Source organism: Rhinoderma darwinii, chromosome 7 (assembly GCF_050947455.1).
Source record: "Rhinoderma darwinii isolate aRhiDar2 chromosome 7, aRhiDar2.hap1, whole genome shotgun sequence".
NCBI lineage: Eukaryota > Metazoa > Chordata > Amphibia > Anura > Rhinodermatidae > Rhinoderma > Rhinoderma darwinii.
In genome coordinates this window covers 740522-761203 of record NC_134693.1, presented here as the reverse complement: position 1 = coordinate 761203, position 20682 = coordinate 740522, and the positions used below count along the sequence as shown (strand labels likewise).

The 20682-nt window shown below is 47.1% G+C and overlaps 1 protein-coding gene across 1 annotated transcript in view; it reads left to right on the top strand.

Moving 5' to 3' along the window:
• The first annotated feature begins 12844 nt into the window (after positions 1–12844).
• Positions 12845–20682, top strand: part of LOC142656999 (vitamin D3 hydroxylase-associated protein-like) — a 142213-nt gene continuing 134375 nt past the window's right edge. Inside the window, exon 1 of the mRNA XM_075832050.1 lies at positions 12845–13060. Within this exon, the coding sequence (XP_075688165.1) occupies positions 12845–13060 (216 nt within the window). The remainder of the gene's footprint in view (positions 13061–20682) is intronic.

The window sequence follows — 20682 nt, the reverse complement described above, 5'->3', positions numbered from 1 at the left end:
TATATGATGAAAAAAATTGTCAAGAGATACTTGTGGACCATCCCATATGCAAAAAATATCATCAATATACCTGTACCAGCATACTGCATGTTGTAAAAATAAAGAATTGGTATAGATGTATTCTTCCTCAAAGAGAGACATGTAAGCGTTAGCATAAGGAGGTGCTACGTTTGAGCCCATGGCTGTTCCGCAAACCTGAACGTAATAGTCATCTCCAAATAGGAAGAAATTTTCATGTAAGATTAGATAGAGTAATTGAAGGCACAGGGATATTGAATCAGTGTTCATCGTGGTTGAATTAAGTAAGTGTGTGACAGCCTGTATTCCCTTGTGATGGGTTATAGAGGTGTAAAGGCTATTAACATCTAGAGTGACTAGAATGCACGTGGAATTAACCCTTGAAAGCTCCTTTATATTCCGTAAAAAATGGCCTGTATCCAAGATAAAAGATCTTGTGGATTTAATTAGAGGTGTTAGTATTTTCTCCAGAAAAATAGACAATGGTGAGAGGATAGAATCCGTGGATGCTACTATAGGTCTGCCTGGTGGGTTTTTTAAGGACTTGTGGATTTTAGGTAAAATATAAAAAACAGGTATTATAGGATAAGGGTTCAATAGAAATTTGTATGTCTTATCATCGATTGTTTCCCGTTTTTTGAAGTCGTCTAAGATAACAGAGATTTTAGCACGGATTTTCATTGTTGGGTCACCATCGATTTTGATATAAGTATTGTTATCAGATAGTTGTCTCTCTATCTCTGTAATATAATCCTTTTTGTCCCACACCACTATCGCCCCACCTTTATCGGCTGGTTTAATGACATCTGATTCAATTCTCGATAAGTTATACTTATGTGGAAATTGTCCCATTCTATATTGGGCCAGGAGGGATACAGTATCTCTCTTGACCAAATCTATGAACGCCTCAGTGGCATGATATACTTTGGGAGGAGAGAAATGGCTACGGTTACGTAAGCCTAGTTGGTCGATAGATAGTGGTGTGGGACTAACTGTAGACACAAGCGGATTAGTGTACAAATTGGCATCTGATAAACCAAAATGGGTTTTCAATCTTAGACTTCTATAGAAACTATTAAGTTCCTGATCCAAAGTGAATGTATTACAGGAAGTAGTTGGGCAAAAGGATAAAACTTTTTGTAGAACCGAAAGTTCAGCAGGATCCAAGGTATGGGAGGAAATGTTCACTACCAAATTGTTGTCCTTACCTGGGACCTTGTCTGTATCCCAGGTTCTCGACTTCTCCCTTCGCCTATACGACCTTCTGGTTGGGCGCTTCTGCCCCTGCGTTTCCCTAAAAAACGTTGTGAACGATAAGCAGGTCTTTCTATAGATGTATCGCTCCCTGAAGTGGACCTGTTGCCAGGCGCAAAACCTCTGCGTGACCGCCATGAACTGGAGGATTCCTGCCATCTATAGACTGTATTATTGGAGTAATCGTTGGCGTCTCGTTGGAATTTTTCCCTTTTCCTCAACTCCACTTCCTTGGTATAATCTTTGATGGCGTTATCTGTGCGATTCTTTAGGGATTCCCATTCACTGCTTGATAAAGAAGAAGATAGTTGTGCTTCCAAATTTACAATTTTCTCTGATGATTCCTTGATAGACTTCTGTAAATATTCAACTGTAAGTAAGATCAAATCTAGAGAACACTTGTTTAATATTTTTTTTAATTGATCGCAGTATTGTCGGTCTTCTGAAAACAATGTTGGTCTCAGGTGACTGCGTAAACCCCGTGGGATTCTACCGAGACGATGATATTCTGCCAAAGTGACACAATGTAAATCTTGAGAGGTGAATTTACGTAATTCCTTTTCGTAGTCCCTGATGCGTAGCTCTTGAGGTGGAATACGGAGAAACTCTCCCGAGTTCGTTACTTGCGATAGTATGGACGTGGTGGTTGATTGATGATATGCAAACATTTCCGACGTCATCTGGGTATGGAAACGGGTGCACCTGTAATGGTGGGGGGGGGGTAGGGAAACGGACAAGTGAGCCCTAATCTACCCGCCACTCTGTCCCTGCCTACTTGCAACGACCCGCCCTAGGCGACGGGGTACAACTGGGCGGCGGTCCCTGCGCTCAGTAAGTGCATGACAAACACGACAAACAAACAAGGGAATACAAGCAAGGGAAATGGGCAGTTGCTCGCGGAAACACCGTGAGCAACAGAGTAGTGAACGAGCCGAGTCAAGCCAGGAGAGTGCGAGGTACAAAGCGAAAAGCAGAAGAGTAGTCGGTAAGCCGGGGTCTGTATGGAGCAGGATCAAAAAGTAGCAGGAGCTGTAGCTGGGCCAGGAAACCTCAAGGAAAGAATTCACAAGCACAGATGGACAGGAAGAGCAGGCTTAAATAGACCGAGGGCGGGAGCTAGCTGAGTCTGGCCAGGTTGCGATAGGCTCTCCCACTCCTAAGCCTGCCAGCCTGAGTGGAGGAAGCTGGTGTCTGTCTCAGGGATGTACACTCAGGTGTTGACTGATTAATTCTGGGAATTAACCCCGAAGCAGTGCCTGGCAGATCCTTTACAGTACCCCCCCTTTTATGAGGGGCCACCGGACCCTTTCTAAGTGGACCTGGCTTACTGGGGAAACGCAGGTGGAACCTCCTGACCAATACCCCAGCGTGAACATCCCGGGCGGGTACCCAAGTCCTCTCCTCAGGCCCGTATCCACTCCAATGGACCAGGTACTGGAGGGAGCCTTGGACCATCTTGCTGTCCACGATCCTGGCCACCTCAAATTCCACCCCCTCAGGGGTGAGGACGGGAACAGGAGGTTTCCTCGAGGGGGCCAAGGACGGGGAGCAGCGTTTCAGGAGGGAGGCATGAAACACGTTGTGTATACGAAAAGACGGGGGTAACTCCAGCCGGAAAGAGACAGGACTGAGGACCTCAATGACCTTATACGGCCCAATAAACCGGGGAGCAAACTTTTTGGACGGAACCTTGAGACGCAAGTTCCTGGATGACAACCACACCAGATCCCCGACCACAAACAGGGGGTTAGCAGAACGTCTTCTATCGGCCTGAGCCTTCTGTATGCTCTGGGACGCCTCTAGGTTCTTCTGAACCTGGGCCCAGACTGTGCACAGATCCCGATGAACGACCTCCACCTCGGGATTGTTGGAACAACCAGGTGAAACGGAGGAGAACCGTGGATTAAACCCAAAATTACAGAAAAAGGGAGAGACCCCTGACGAGTTACTGACCCGGTTATTAAGGGAAAATTCGGCGAGGGGAATGAAAGAAACCCAATCAAATTGACAGTCAGAGACAAAACATCTTAAGTATTGTTCTAGAGACTGATTAGTCCTCTCCGTTTGGCCATTGGTTTCAGGATGGAAAGCAGAGGAGAAGGACAGATCAATCCCCAACTTATTACAGAAGGCTCTCCAAAACAATGAAACAAATTGTACCCCTCTGTCAGAAACAATATTGACGGGGACCCCATGGAGACGCAGGATGTGTTTGATAAACAAGGTAGCCAACGTCTTGGCGTTGGGTAGTTTCTTGAGGGGCACAAAGTGGCACATTTTACTGAAGCGGTCTACCACCACCCACATCACCGACTTGCCTTGGGATGGAGGCAAATCGGTGATAAAATCCATGGAGATATGTGTCCAAGGTCTCTGGGGAATGGGCAACGAATGCAGTAAGCCCGCTGGTCGGGACCTGGGAGTCTTGGACCTGGCACAAACCTCACAGGCGGCGACGTAGGCCTTAACGTCTTTAGGCAAACCAGGCCACCAATAATTTCTGGTAATGAGGTGTTTGGTACCCAGGATGCCTGGATGGCCAGATAGTGCGGAGTCGTGATTTTCCCTAAGTACCCTTAGCCGGAATTGCAGGGGAACAAACAGCTTGTTCTCAGGAAGGTTCCCAGGAGCTGAACCTTGATCAGCAGCAATTTCAGAGACTAAATCGGACTCGATAGAGGAAATGACTATACCTGGAGGCAAAATACAAACAGGATCTTCCTCCGAAGGAGGGCTGGCCATGAAGCTACGCGACAGTGCATCCGCCTTAATATTTTTAGACCCGGCCCTATAGGTAACCAAAAAATTGAATCTGGTAAAAAACAACGCCCATCGAGCTTGTCTCGGGTTTAGCCTCCGGGCAGATTCTAGGAAAACCAGATTCTTGTGGTCGGTAAGGACCGTTACCTGGTGCCTAGCCCCCTCCAGGAAGTGGCGCCACTCTTCAAATGCCCATTTAATGGCTAAAAGTTCGCGGTTGCCAATATCATAGTTACACTCCGTGGGCGAAAACTTCCTAGAAAAGTAAGCACAGGGGCGGAGATGGGTGAGGGAGCTGGTACCCTGGGACAAGACGGCCCCCACTCCCACCTCGGACGCGTCAACCTCCACAATAAATGGCTCCCTTTGGTTGGGCTGAACCAGCACGGGGGCCGAGATAAAGCACTTCTTGAGGGTCTCAAAAGCCTGGACGGCCTCAGGGGGCCAATGGAGGACATCAGCACCCTTGCGAGTGAGGTCCGTAAGAGGCTTAGCGACGACCGAGAAGTTAGCAATAAATCTCCTGTAATAGTTAGCGAACCCCAAAAAACACTGTAGCGCTTTCAGGGAGGCAGGTTGGACCCATTCAGCCACAGCCTGAACCTTGGCAGGGTCCATGCGGAATTCATGAGGAGTGAGGATTTGACCTAAAAATGGTATCTCCTGTACCCCAAATACACATTTTTCGATTTTGGCAAACAGTTTGTTTTCTCGAAGGACCTGGAGCACTTTCCTGACATGCTCTATGTGGGAGGACCAGTCCCTGGAAAACACCAATATGTCATCAAGGTACACTACAAGAAATATCCCCAGGTAATTTCTCAAAATCTCATTTATGAAGTTCTGGAAGACCGCAGGGGCATTGCACAACCCAAAGGGCATGACGAGGTATTCGAAATGGCCTTCGGGCGTGTTAAACGCAGTCTTCCACTCATCCCCCTCCTTGATGCGAATAAGGTTATACGCCCCCCGTAGATCCAATTTAGAGAACCATTGGGCCCCCTGAACCTGATTAAAGAGATCAGGAATCAAAGGAAGGGGATACTGGTTCCTTACCGTGACCTTATTCAGGCCACGGTAGTCAATGCATGGCCTAAGACCCCCATCCTTCTTCCCTACGAAGAAGAAGCCAGCACCTACCGGAGAAGAAGAGGGACGAATGTAACCCTTGGCCAGGGATTCCTGGATATACTCCCTCATGGCTTCACGTTCGGGACAAGAAAGGTTAAATATCCTACCCTTAGGAAGCTTAGCTCCTGGTACCAATTCGATAGCGCAATCGTATTCTCTATGAGGCGGTAATACTTCGGAGGCCTCTTTAGAGAAAACATCAGCGAAGTCCTGAACAAACTCGGGTAGCGTATTCACCTCCTTAGGGGGAGAAATAGAATTAACAGAAAAACATGACGTACAACATTCATTACCCCATTTGGTTAGCTCCCCAGTATTCCAGTCAAACGTAGGATTATGCAACTGCAACCAGGGAAGACCTAGAACCAAATCGTACGATAATCCCTTCATCAATAGTACAGAGCATTGCTCCAAATGCATGGAGCCAACAAGGAGTTCAAAAACAGGGGTATGCTGTGTAAAATAACCATTAGCAAGAGGAGTGGAGTCGATACCCACTACCGGAACAGGTTTAGGCAAATCAATCAGAGGCATAGCGAGAGACATAGCAAATTCCACAGACATGATATTAGTAGAGGACCCTGAATCCACGAAGGCACTGCCGGTAGCAGACCTACCACCAAAAGAGACCTGAAAGGGAAGCAATATCTTAGTACGTTTCATATTTACGGGAAATACCTGTGCGCCCAAGTGACCTCCCCGATGATCACTTAGACGCGGGAGCTCTCTGACAGCATTCTTACGCTTGGGACAGTTGTTTACTTGATGCTTGACATCCCCACAGTAGAAGCAGAGACCATTCTTCCTGCGGAATTCTCTACGTTGTTGAGGGGACACGGAGGCCCCGAGTTGCATAGGTATTTCTGAGTCTTTAGGGGAGAAACGAAGCAACGGGACTTCGGGAGGCATCATGGGGGAGTCGGAGGAAAAAACACATAAACGTTCACGTTGTCGTTCCCTGAGACGTCGGTCAAGTCGTACCACTAAAGCCATAACCTGGTCTAAGGAGTCAGAAGAGGGATAACTAACTAGCAGGTCTTTCAGGGCATTCGACAGACCCAACCTAAACTGGCACCTTAAGGCAGGGTCATTCCACCGAGAAGCTACGCACCACTTCCTAAAGTCAGAGCAATACTCCTCAACAGGTCTCTTACCCTGACGTAAGGTCACCAGCTGACTCTCGGCAAAGGCAGTTCTGTCAGTCTCGTCATAAATAAGTCCGAGGGCAGAAAAGAAACAATCAACGGAGGAAAGTTCAGGGGCGCCAGGAGCCAAGGAGAAGGCCCACTCTTGGGGCCCTTCCTGGAGCCGGGACATAATTATACCCACCCGCTGGCTCTCAGAACCTGAGGAGTGAGGCTTTAAGCGAAAGTAAAGCCTACAACTCTCCCGAAAGGAGAGAAAAGCCCTCCGGTCACCTGAGAACCGGTCGGGCAACTTGAGGTGGGGTTCAAGGGGTGCGGTGAGGGGAACTACCAAGGTAGCATCAGGCTGGTTGACCCTCTGAGCCAGGGCCTGGACCTGTAGGGAGAGACCCTGCATTTGCTGAGCCAGGGTTTCACGGGGTTCCATAATGGTGTCAGGGACCAGGGTAGACTAGGTATAGGGCTTGTGAATTTGTATGGTGGGGGGGGGGGGGTAGGGAAACGGACAAGTGAGCCCTAATCTACCCGCCACTCTGTCCCTGCCTACTTGCAACGACCCGCCCTAGGCGACGGGGTACAACTGGGCGGCGGTCCCTGCGCTCAGTAAGTGCATGACAAACACGACAAACAAACAAGGGAATACAAGCAAGGGAAATGGGCAGTTGCTCGCGGAAACACCGTGAGCAACAGAGTAGTGAACGAGCCGAGTCAAGCCAGGAGAGTGCGAGGTACAAAGCGAAAAGCAGAAGAGTAGTCGGTAAGCCGGGGTCTGTATGGAGCAGGATCAAAAAGTAGCAGGAGCTGTAGCTGGGCCAGGAAACCTCAAGGAAAGAATTCACAAGCACAGATGGACAGGAAGAGCAGGCTTAAATAGACCGAGGGCGGGAGCTAGCTGAGTCTGGCCAGGTTGCGATAGGCTCTCCCACTCCTAAGCCTGCCAGCCTGAGTGGAGGAAGCTGGTGTCTGTCTCAGGGATGTACACTCAGGTGTTGACTGATTAATTCTGGGAATTAACCCCGAAGCAGTGCCTGGCAGATCCTTTACAGCACCTTATCAAGACCAAGCGATAAATATTTTCCAACAGGTTGGTCTTAAACATACACAAAGGTTTTTCCAAATTGGACATGGAAAGAAAGAATTTTGTGGCCCTTATCGCATCGGCATGTCTTACACTGGTGTATAAAGACGCCACGTCAATTGTGACGAGGAGCATGTCATCCTCTATGTCTTCCAAATGGGGTTGTAATCCCTGTGGACACTGCATAGCATGTCCTAACATCGAAAAATCAATGACTTTTTCAAATGCTTCAGGTACAAAAATATACACCATCACTCACCCGATAACATCTACAACAAAAGCGGTAGTGTATTATGCGATATGTCCCTGTCCTAAAATTTATGTTGGCCTTACATCAAGGGAACTGAAAGTTTGAGTAAGGGAACATATATCCGACATCAAGCGAGCATTAGAACTGGACAATCTGGAAGCCCTGAAACCTGTAGCCCGACATTTCAGGTTACATCATTCCTGTGACCCATCTCAATTGAAGGTGAGAGGGATCGACCATATCATATCGGGAATGAGGGGAGGGCTGTCAAACAATAATTGGCACAATGTGAAGCCCGTTGGATATGGACCCTTGGGACACCATTTGGCTTGAATGAATCTCTGAGTTTCGCTCCGTTTCTATAACCATTGACTCCTTGCGGGTCTAGCTTTTTTATCCTTCTCCATTGTATTGTTAGTCTTACATTCATAACTATTCTCTCTTTTCCTCTCCCCGTTATAGGATCTTTATATATGTAGCTCTAACAAACATCGGCTGAGTGGACGCATCTGGAAGGCGTGGGAAGACACTGGACTGAACATAAATGGATTACGAATTATGTGTCGGTTTCCCACAATCCTTTTCTGCCAGACATCTACATTGGATATATGGATATATATTGTACCTTATTAGGGACTCTCCTGCCCTCCCTTTTTCCTTCCTCATTCCCCCCCTCTTCTTTTCTTCCTTTCCTCTCCCTTCTTTTTCATCCCCCCCGTTCTTTTAATTTTCACACAATCCTATAGTCACTTTCACGCCATTTTCCACTGTTATTTCTGTCCTCTTATGCCTGGGTTTTTCACAGGGACACATGAATATATATATTTTCTATGTACTTTTCATGTGTACGCATGTTATTTATATATGACACCTTTATACATTGTACGCTTGTCTTTCTCCTCCTTTCCTCTTCACATATACCTGGTATTCTGTATCTCGCCCTCTGCCTTCCCTTTTTTTAAATTTCATTTCTCATTTAATTTGGTCCCCTCTGTTTACACAGCGTTCCAAATTATTATGCAAATGTTATTTTTGGCTGATTTCCTAAATAGTCGATGCAAATGACAGTCAGTATAATCTTCAGCATCAACCGTTGGAGGATAATGCGAATTTCATTGATAAATCTCCTAATGATAACAGATTTTTTTGTTTCACATTATTATGCACAACAGAGATCAGAACATTTACAGGTTGTAAAGAGAAGTAAAATGGTCATTTGTTGAATTTGCAGCATCAGGAGGTCATATTTACAGACATCACAAGCTCTATCAATCCAAAAACACTTCCCAGGCCAAGTTACATGTAACACAGGACCCCTCCTCTGATATCACCTTCACAATTCTTCATCCATTGAATTTGTGAGTATTTGGACATTTTCTACTTGAATATCTTTGCAAGATGTCAGAATCGCCTCCCAGAGCTTCAGTTTTGATGTGAACGGCCTCCCACCCTCATAGATATTTTGCTTGAGGATGCTCCGAAGGTTCTCAATAGGGTTGAGGTCAGGGGAACATGGGGGCCACACCATGAGTTTCTCTCCTTTTATGCCCATAGCAGCCAATGACACAGAGGTATTCTTTGCAGCATGAGATGGTGCATTGTCATGCATGAAGATAATTTTGCTACGGAAGGCACGGTTCTTCGTTTTGTACCACGGAAGAAAGTGGTCAGTCATAAACTCTACGTACTTTGCAGAGGTCATTTTCACACCGTCAGGGTCCCTAAAGGAGCCTACGAGCTCTCTCCCCATGATTCCAGCCCAAAACATGACTCTGCCACCTCCTTGCTGACGTCGCAGCCTTGTTGGGACGTGGTGGCCATTCACCAACCATCCACTACTCCATCCATCTGGACCATCCAGGGTTGCACGGCACTCATCAGTAAACAGCACGGTTTGAAATTAGTCTTCATGTATTTCTGAGCCCACTGCAACCGTTTCTGCTTGTGAGCATTGTTTAGGGGTGGCAGAATAATAGCTTTATGCACACTTGCAAACCTCTGGCGGATCCTACACCTTGAGGTTCGCGGGACTCCAGAGGCACCAGCGACTTCAAATACCTGTTTGCTGCTTTGCAATTGCATTTTAGCAGCTGCTCTCCTAATCCTATTAATTTGTCTGGCAGAAACCTTCCTCATTATGCCTTTATCTGAACAAACCCGTCTGTGCTCTGAATCAGCCACAAATCTTTTCACAGTACGATGATCACACTTAAGTTTTCTTGAAATATCCAATGTTTTCATACCTTGTCCAAGGTATTGCACTATTTCACGCTTTTCGGCAGCAGAGAGATCCTTTTTCTTTCCATATTGCTTGAAACCTAAATTAAATGTTTATGACACTTATTTTTCATCACACATATTCTAATCACTGTCCTATTGTTCTGTCCTAGGGTAATATATCTGGATACATTATTCCATTTTTATTAACTATCTATGTATCCACTGAGTGTAATGCAGCACGGCAATATGCAACGCATGCTCCTCCTCCAGTTGTTCCATTCCTTTTGCCCATCGCACGTATGTGCCGTTTACATAGAATTTTTGCTTTATCGTTCACCCCTGGTTTCCTGCTGTAGGTCCAACTCACCGGATTACAGTGGAGGGATGGTGCGCTGACAGGGGGGAGTGGCCTAGGCACCTTTCGTCCGCTGTCTTCTATCGGAACGGTTTTTGGGCGGCGCTGTCAGACATCGCTGTCCCACCTCCTCCTGATTACGCGGTTCCGGAAGTGGGGCAGCGGCCATCTTTGTACCCTCTTTTTGACGCCATTGTTTTAGCTCCGGTGTGAGACGGTGATTTTGACCCTATACACATGGGTCTAGGACTATATAGGGGAGGTCCCCACCAGGATGACGCCACCCCCCAGATGAAGGCATATGCCGAAACGCGCGTCGGGTGTTGGCGTCCTCTCTGAGCAAAACCATGAATTCAGGTATGTACGCCACTTTGAACAGGTGTCTGTGTTATACGCTCTAGGCTTGTTGTTACCCCCCCAGCTGGTTGTTCGGGCCTCATTTGCCCTTACTTATGGGTATTTCTGTGGTTTATGGTCACATGTTTTGCTATCTGCATTTAAGCACTTTACACTAGATTGCCACGGATACATATATCCACTATTTTGGTATACACTTGATGTAGCCAGGGTGTCCTTTTGGACTATTGTTCACACATGCGCCTGTATTTCCACATGTATGTATGTCCATGCTCTTCATACATGTCATCTGGTCTTGCACAGGTGGACGCCTTCTTTTCATTGCGTGACTCATCTTTTTTCCATTCTTTGTATTAATCTTTATTAAAATTTGTATTTTTACGCTCACCACGTCTCTGCTAGAGTTGATCGTTTTTTGTCTCTTCTTCATTTGCCTTTGATCAATACACCAAGTCACGCTTGGTTTTCTTATTGTGGATATAGATTATGATTATATTATTGAGATATAGATGACTAATGAGGTTGTGTAAATATTACGATGTAACACACTATATCGCCACATTCAGAGATAATCGTTTTCAGCCCTTTTTGGGTACAATTGGTTATATATACTAATGAAGAAGATGGAGTCAATCCTTCCATCAACTCAATTCTGAATTTCCTCCAGGATGGGATTGGAAAAGGCCTAAGCCCACCCACCCTGAGAGTACAGGTGGCAGCCATTTGAGCCTTTCTAGACAGGCCTATTTCCCAGGACCCTCTTATAAAGAGATTCCTGAATGGTTACATCAGATTGAGGCCTTCGGTCTTGAAACCTGTAGTATCTTGGGACTTACCCTTGGTTCTAAACGGGTTACGCCTTCCCCCATTTGAAGCCTTGCTGGAAGTAGACCACAAGTACATGTGCATGAAAGTGTCCTTTCCATTGGCCATTACGTTTGCCAAGAGAATAGGCGAGCTACAGGCCCTCTCCTGTAAGGACCCATATCTCATTTTCCTTCAAGACAAGGTGCCCCTTGGATTTTTACCATCCTTTGTACCAAAGGTCCCTTGGTTTCACAATACAAACCAGGCCATCTCCCTTCCAGTACTTTGCCCTGAACCCTCCTCGGAGGAAGAATCTAGTCTACGAACTCTTGACATGTCTCGTTCCCTCCAGATCTATTTGTGGAGAAGCGAGTCGGTAAGAATTGTCGAGAATCTCCTCATCCTCTTTGGGGGGAAAACAAAGGTCTCAAGGCTTCTAAACCCTGTATTGCTCGATGGAATAAAGGGGCCATTAGAATTTCCCACGAATCTCAGGCGGTTGAACCACCTGGATTTGTTAGGGCCCATTCCACCAGAGCAGTTTCTACCTCTTGGGGCGAAAGTGCATTGTTCCCTTTGGATCAGATTTGTAATGCAGCCTCTTGGGTCTCGCATAACACATTTATCAATTATGGATTGGATACTCGAATTTCGGAAGGAACCTCCTTTGGGCGGTCTATTCTGAATTTGCTTCATTAAGCGGGCCCTCCCTATGGGGTTACTTCTTGTTTGATCCCCATTAAGGTGCTGCTGTAGGACATAAGGGAAGAGTCGATTTCTAACGTTAATCTGTTTTCCCTCCGTCCTAACAGCCGCACAAGCTTCCTGTCCTAACTAAGGCTACTACTTTAAAATGAACACAAGGAAGGAGGAGCCGGTGGAGCCTCCTATAGAGGAGGGGAGGGGTCTGCAGAGCCTCCTATAGTGGAGGGGGAGGGTCCTGCGGAGCCGCCTATAGCGGAGGGGAGGAGCCTGTGGAGCCTCCTATAGTGGAGGGGGAGGGGCCGGTGAAGCCTCCTATAGAGGAGGGGAGGGGCCTGTGGAGCCTCCTATAGTGGAGGGGGAGGGGCCTGTGAAGCCGCCTATAGCGGAGGGGAGGGGCCTGTGGAGCCTCCTATGGTGGAGGGGGAGGGGACTGTGTAGCCTCCTATAGGGAATGGGGAGGGGCCTGCAGAGCTTCCTATAGTGGAGGGGGAGGGGCCTGCAGAGTGGGAGGCTTTACTTACTGAATTTAATTAGTTTATTAAATATTCCATCTGTCCCACAAGCCCACAGGGGCAGAAATACCCCCATTATTGTGCTGCTGTTAGGACTAAGGGAAACAGATTAACGTTGGAGATCGACTCTTCTAGATCAACTTTTTCCTGCGCTCTTCCCCTTTAATATTGTAGAGAACTCTTGGCACCTGACCAGACATTTGCTATATATAAAAACTGCTTCCCTCCGCCCTCCACAGACTCTGCTACTCCATGGACAGGATACAGGAGAAGGTGGCGGGACTCCTCTCGCAGCATGCACTGGAGTGTAAGCTCTTGGTCACTGCAGGCTGCGTTTTAGCTACGTATTTTTTTGGCCTGAGATGGAGGAAGAGACGACAAATCCACAGGAGAATGGAGGAGGAGAGGAAGAGGAGCGAGGACAGCGCGCAGCAAATGAGAGAGGCGCTGGACAAGTTTCACAAACAGGTTATTAAATATTCAATATACTATATATACACACATATATACAGTATACACACACATATATACAGTATACACACACATATATATACAGTATACACACACTATAGACACATATATACACATATACACGCACTATATATATATACACATATACATCATACACACTATACACACATATATACACACATATACACCATACACACTATATATACACACTATATATACACACTATACACACATATATACACACTTCCTGGTCGTCCTGCGGCAGCGCACTTAAGGGTTAAGATACGTCATCTGACCGGATAGAAGAGACATGTTACTCAGCAGTAATCAATTAAACATTTAGGAGGTCCCAGGTTCCCTTAAAAAGAGCCCAAATCCCTTCAGAAAGCGTATTTTTTCTCTTCTATGAACATGGATAGTTGAAGACATCTATACTAAAATGCTTTATACAGAGCTTTCCTCTGTCCCTAAGCTGCGACCCATGAGGACATGGGGGTCTGTATACTGGGGGTGCGGTCTGCGCATGCTCGAGAACGGTAGTCTCGCGGGATCCCGGCGGTTCAAGAAAGGACCGCGAATCCGGGGCTACGGCGCTGGTTGAGCTGCTCGACCCTGGAGATTAACATAAGAGTGTAATTGCATGCCTTTCTTCCCAGGTGGCAAGTCCTGCATCTCAAGGGAAACAAAAAAGAAAATCCAAGCACAATATGTGTAGAGGTTGTCAGCGCCCGCTGCCGGGGGATTGGGACCAGAGTTTCTGCTCATCTTGCAGACCTCCTGAACAATCCCTCCATACTGAAGCCGTGGGCTTTCTCTCCTGGTTTAGGATCAGTTTACAGATTCCTTTCAGGAGATTAAGTCGGCTGCTATGCCGAAAAAATGTAAAGGTAGAAAGTGGTCGCCCTCCCCGCAATCCCCTTCCGAATATGATCTATCGGAGGAGGATCTGGATTCAGAGGACTCTGATGGGGAACCTTCAGATAATATTTATCTGTTAGATAAAAACAAGGTCCGCACTTGCTGAGAGTCGTCAAACTGACCGCGGAGACGGGTAAAGACGTGTCTCATAAAACCAAAAAAGGAACAACTGCATTATTTTTTGGTCAATAAAGACAGAGTCCCGTCCCCCCCATCCTGTTATTATAGACTGGGTCCAGAAAGATTGGGATCAGCCGGAGAGACGCATCAATCAAGGGGCAAGGTTTAAACACACCTACAAAACAGATCCCAAGTTCAGTTCTAACTGGGATGTTCCGCCCAAGGCTGATCTCGCTGTCGCCAGATTATCAAAGAATCTGTGTTTCCTTCAGAGGAGTCCTCGCTCTTAACCGCTTCCCAACCGCCCACAGTAGTAGATTCTCGTCGGCACTTGCTGGGCTCTGTGCAGTGCTAATGTGAATTCACAGTGGGTGTTAAAAGTGTGATCTGGGTGTCTCAGAGCAGCGCTAACACCTGCATCGTGCTGTTAACCCCTGCCTCTGGTCCCGGAGACATGATCGGGACCTGATTGGCTCAGGTCCCGATCATGTGATCGCAGGGAAAGTTTGTTGTAGCAACGAACTGGAAAGTTTGTTGCTACAACAAACTTTCCCAGGGACCGATTGCGGGTGCTGCCATTGGCTGTCATGGCAAAACCGGAGGCCATACAACAGCCCCCGGGTCTACCATGCACGGCAGCCTATGAGGACCAGCCGGAGGTTATACAACAGCCCCCGGGTCTATCATGCACAGCAGCCTATGAGGACCAGCCGGAGGCCATACAACAGCCCCCGGGTCTACCATGCACGGCAGCCTATGAGGACCAGCCGGAGGCCATACAACAGCCCCCGGGTCTATCACGCACAGCAGCCTATGAGAACCAGCCGGAGGCCATACAACAGCCCCCGGGTCTATCATGCACAGCAGCCTATGAGGACCAGCCGGAGGCCATACAACAGCCCCCGGGTCTGCCATGCACAGCAGCCTATGAGAACCAGCCGGAGGCCATACAACAGCCCCCGGGTCTATCATGCACAGCAGCCTATGAGGACCAGCCGGAGGCCATACAACAGCCCCCGGGTCTGCCATGCACAGCAGCCTATGAGAACCAGCCGGAGGCCATACAACAGCCCCCGGGTCTATCATGCACAGCAGCCTATGAGAACCAGCCGTAGGCCATACAACAGCTCCCGGGTCTATCATGCACAGCAGCCTATGAGGACCAGCCAGAGGCCATACAACAGCCCCCGGGTCTGCCATGCACGGCAGCCTATGAGAACCAGCCGGAGGCCATACAACAGCTCACGGGTCTGCCATGCACGGCAGCCTATGAGGACCAGCCAGAGGCTTCCTGTCAGTGTGATTCCCAGCGTCACACTGACAGTTTATAACACGTTACATTACCTAGTGTAATGTATTATAGCAGCCATCAGTTCTGCAGGTCTAAAAGTAAAACAAGTAAAAAGTAAAGAAAAAAAAGTAATAAAAATGTCTTATAAAAGTGAAAAAATAAGTTATAAAAGTTACGAAAACAAAAAATGCTTTTTTTCCCTAGAAGTCTTTTATTATACTGAAAAATTAAAAAGTTATGGCTCTCAGAATACGGTGACACCGAAAATAAATAATTTTATCGAAAAGTGATTTTATTGCGCAAACGCCACAAAACATAAAAAAACGATATACATCTGGTATTGCCGTAATCGTACCGACCCGCAGAATAAAGTAAAATGTCATTTATAGCGCACGGTGAAAAGTGTAAGAAAAAAAAGACAAAAAACATTGTCAGAATTTATGTTTTTTGTCACCCGGCTTGCCCAAAAAATATAATAAAAAAATCACATGAACCCTAAAATGTTACCAATGAAAACTACAGATTGTCCCGCAACAAATAATCCCTCGCACGGCTCCGGTGGTGAAAAAATAAAGAAGTTCTGGCTCTCAGAATATGGCGACAGAAATTGTGCAGTGTCCAAAAGCGGATAAGATCGGGCGCCATTTATCAGTGCGACACCGGCCACATATCTGCGGATTATTATTTATTTACCCCATTATTATACCCTCGTATTATGATGTACCCCGCACAGCTCACATATACCCCCACATAATAAATGGAAATACCAGCAAAACCCCAAACAGAACAGCTACCAAGCAAAATCTGCGCTCCAAAAGCCAAATGGCGCTCCCTCCTTTCTGAGCCCCACAGCGGCCCAAACACCAGCTTACATCCACTTATATGATATTTTATATCCGGGAGAACCCGCTCAACATTGTATGAGATATTTGTCTTCAGTGGCACAAACTGGGCACAACATATTGTGCATTAAAATGGCATATCAGTGGAAAATGTAAACGTTCACTTTGCACCATCCGCTGCGCATTAACGCCGTCGCCCACCACGACTTAATAGCACGTCGTGGTGCGGGGGTTATATATGGAGCGGGCTCATGCGCTGCGATCGCGCTCTTACAGGAGCCTGTAAAAATGACATTAGACTGCAATACATTAGTATTCTACCAGTGACCTCATGATCGCTCGTTCCAGTCCCCTAAAGGGACTAATAAAATGTGTAAAAAAAAAAAAAAGTAAAAAGAGTTATTATTAGTGAAAAACAAATATTATATATTTAAAGTCCAAAAAATCCCCCTTTCCCATGTATCGCTGCTTCCGTAAAAGTCCGAACTATTACAATATAGCGTTATTTTACTCGCACTGGGAACGCCGTAAAAGATAAAGAATTTAAAACGCCAAAATTGCAGTTTTTTTCGTCACCTCAGCTTTTAAAAAAAAATTCATAAAAGTGATCAAAAAGTTGTATGTAAAAAAAATTGGTACCAAAAAAAACTACAGCTCGTCCCGCAAAATATAAGCCCTCACAGCGCTCAATCGACCAAAAAATAAAAAAACGGATGCCTCCCGGAATGCGGTGAAACAAAACGTTTTGGTTTTTTTAACAAACAGTTTTAACTTTGTAAAAGTAGTAAAATATAAAAAAAACGGTATAAATTTGGTATCACCGTAATCGTATTAAGTCTCGGAAAAAAATTAAGTTGTTGTTTTACCGCACGGTGAAAGCCGTAAAAACGAAACCCAAAAAAACAATGGAGGAATCGCAGCTTTTTCCAATTTCAGCCCGCAAAGAATTTCATTTTTAGTTTGCCAGTACATTTTATGGTGTCACTAGAAACGACAACTCCTCCCGCAAAAAATAATCCCTCGCACCGCGCCACTGACGGAAAAATAAAAACAGGAATGCGGGGAGGGAATAATGAAACTGTGAAAGCGAAAAAATGGATCAGTCCTGAAAGGGTTAATTAATATCTACTGAAAAAGCATTTATGACCACGCGGGGTATCGCCGCACTCGGGAGAAATTGCGTTCCAAATTTTGGGCGGCTTTTTCTCCTTTATCCCTTGTGAAAATGAAAAATGAAACATTTTTGTGGAAAAAATTTGGATATTCATTTTCACGGCCTAATTCCAATAAATTCTGCAAAATACCAGTGGGGTCTAAATGTTCACGATACCCCTAGATAGATTCCTTAAGGGGTGTAGTCTCCAAAATGGGGTCACTTTTGGGGGGTCTCCAATGTTTTGGTCCCTCCAGGGTAGGGATGCACGATGCATGGAAACTTCGATACTTTGTATCCCCAAACGGTTCGAGATGGTTGTTTGATGTATTTCGATAGTGAGCTGTGCGGCCGCCCTGCTTACTACATAACTATGATGCCAGGAGCCCGGCTCCCTGCAGTGGGCTCGATCCGGGACTTGCGGCCGAAATATGCTTGTGTGAACCCAGCCAAAGGGTTAAAGGATCCAGTGGATCGCAGAGCAGATTCTATATTAAAAAAGCCTACTCATCGTCGTTAGCGGCGTGTGAAGTGGCGTCAGCCTCCATCCCGGTTGCCAGAGCCTTCGTACATGGCTGAGTCGGCTCTCTCAAGATCTGGGGGACGGCGTCCCGAGAGAGAAGATCTTACACAATATCCGTCTCATGAGCGCGGCTGCGGAGTTTTGTGTGACGAGCCGCTGGATGTCTTGACGTTTTCTTCCTGATCCCTGGCTCTCTCTAATGTGGCGCGTAGAACCCTCTGGATCAAGCAATGGACAGGGGACGCGCCGCCCAGAATCATCTCTGATCCCCACCATTTCTGCGCTCTTCGGCCCTCAGCTGGAAGACATCCTTAAATTGATAAATAATTAAATAGGGGTTTCCTTCAAACGTCCCCCAAAGAGGCCGCCATTTAAAACCTTTCAAAACATTTCCAAGAGGTCCCCTAAGGGTCAAAAATATTTTTGTGGGGGGTGACAGGCAGCGTACAGCAAGCAGGAGGGTAATCCCCCCTTCAGGAAGAAGTCCCCTTTTCACAGAAATCCTAATTTATGACGCCCAGAGAGAGGGGTGTCCAGTAGGTGGGAGACTGGGGAAGTTTGTTGACCTTTGGCGCCTGGGTCAGATCCACCCTCCAGAATGGCGACTCGCTGGAACTCAACACCGTCCAAGGATATAAACAGGGGAAGAAATCCTATTATTCTCAGGCTTATTCCAGACTTCATAAGGAAGGAGCTGTGGAGGAAGTCCCGTATCATCAGCGGGATCGGGGACTGGGTCTCCTAAGTGACAACAATGCAGCACCAGCAGCCGGGGGTCACTAAGGACTGAACATGTCAGGGGGACAGCCCCAATACATATGTGTCCCCCCACTGGCGTAGCTATAGGGTTCGCAGCGGTCGCAATTGCGACCGGGCCCCGAAGCCAGGGGGGCACGCGGCCCCCCGCACCACATCAATAAAATGTTACTATAGTAACTCGGGCCGCGGGCCCCTGTTACTATAGTAACATACTTTACTTACCTTCCTGGTTCCGGATCGCAGCGGAGGTCCTGACGTCAGGCGCTGTGCGCAGCATCGAGGCGACAGAACTCCCGCCGCGGCCGAAGAGGAAGGTAAGGTTAGCCCTGACTGGCGGGATCCGACTCCCAGCTGTTTTGAAGGGGCCGCAGCACTCGTACGAGAGCTGCTCCCCTTCATTCCTGTCACTTCATTCCGGTCACACTGTGAATCGGTGTCGGCGATTCACGGTGTGGGCGAGTAGTGAAATGAAGGGGAAGCAGCTCTCGTACGAGTGCTGCGGCCCCTTCAAAACAGATGATTTGCGGGTCCCGGGCGACACATCAGCTATTGATGGCCTATGCTGAGGACAGGCCATCAATGTTTAGGGACTGCACAACCCCTCATAGACGTCTAATGGGTAAATTAAGGACTATAGGTTTAGAAAATATCGTTTGTAATTGGATTGAGAATTGGCTCAAGGACCGTATCCAGAGAGTTGTGGTCAATGATTCCTTCTCTGAATGGTCACCGGTAATAAGTGGTGTACCCCAGGGTTCAGTGCTGGGACCACTATTATTCACCTTATTTATTAATGATATAGAGGATGGGATTAATAGCACTATTTCTATTTTTGCAGATGACACCGAGCTATGTAATATAGTTCAGACCACGGAAGATGTTCATGAATTACAGGCAGATTTAAACAAACTAAGTGTTTGGGCGTCCACTTGGCAAATGAAGTTTAATGTAGATAAATGTAAAGTTATGCACCTTGGTACCAACAACCTGCATGCATCATATGTCCTAGGGGGCGCTACACTGGGGGAGTCACTTGTAGAGAAGGATCTGGGTGTAATAATCTGCAGCATCATATGTCCTAGGGGGAGCTACACTGGCGGATTCACTTGTTGAGAAGGATCTGGGTGTAATAATCTGCAGCATCATATGTCCTAGGGGGCGCTACACTGGGTGTAATAATCTGCAGCATCATATGTCCTAGGGGGCGCTACACTGGGTGTAATAATCTGCAGCATCATATGTCCTAGGGGGCGCTACACTGGGTGTAATAATCTGCAGCATCATATGTCCTAGGGGGAGCTACACTGGGGGAGTCACTTGTTGAGAAGGATCTGGGTGTAATAATCTGCAGCATCATATGTCCTAGGGGGAGCTACACTGGGGGATTCACTTGTAGAGAAGGATCAGTAAGCCCAGCGTAATGTAGGCGCAGCCGTAATGAAGGAAGCGCATGACTAGGTGTTTGGGAGTTCTAGGCTATTATGTTCTAGGTATTATGTTTTAGGCTATATTTATAGGGATTGGAGGGTTATGTGAAAGGGGCATGGGGCAAAATGTATCTATATGTGGTGGGTGGAGAATAAAGTATATAAGTCCATGCGGGGAAGAGGCAGCCCTCTTTCCCGCTGGACAACAGGAGAAAGTTTTGTCCTGTTTTACATTTAAAAAATATATATATATATATCATATTTTTCACTTACCTGATGGAAGCGGCGATGGAGACAACGATGGCCAGGATCCGGGATGCAGCGATGCAGCACGGCGTGGGATGGCTGGATGCCGGGGCTCTTCCTCCGGTTCCAGCGGCTGGAGAGGAGAGTGAGGGACGCAGCAGCAGGCGTTCCAGGCCTCAGGAGAGGCCTTCATCAGCAGAAACACCTCGGTCTGGTCGGCGCCGAGGGAGCCCCTCCAGGGACCCTCCTCCTCCTGCTGGTCCGGAGCTGCACCCTGGCGACGGGCCGCGGAGGTCTGGGAGGAATCCCATCAGGCGGGCAAGACCGGAGGTGACAGGAG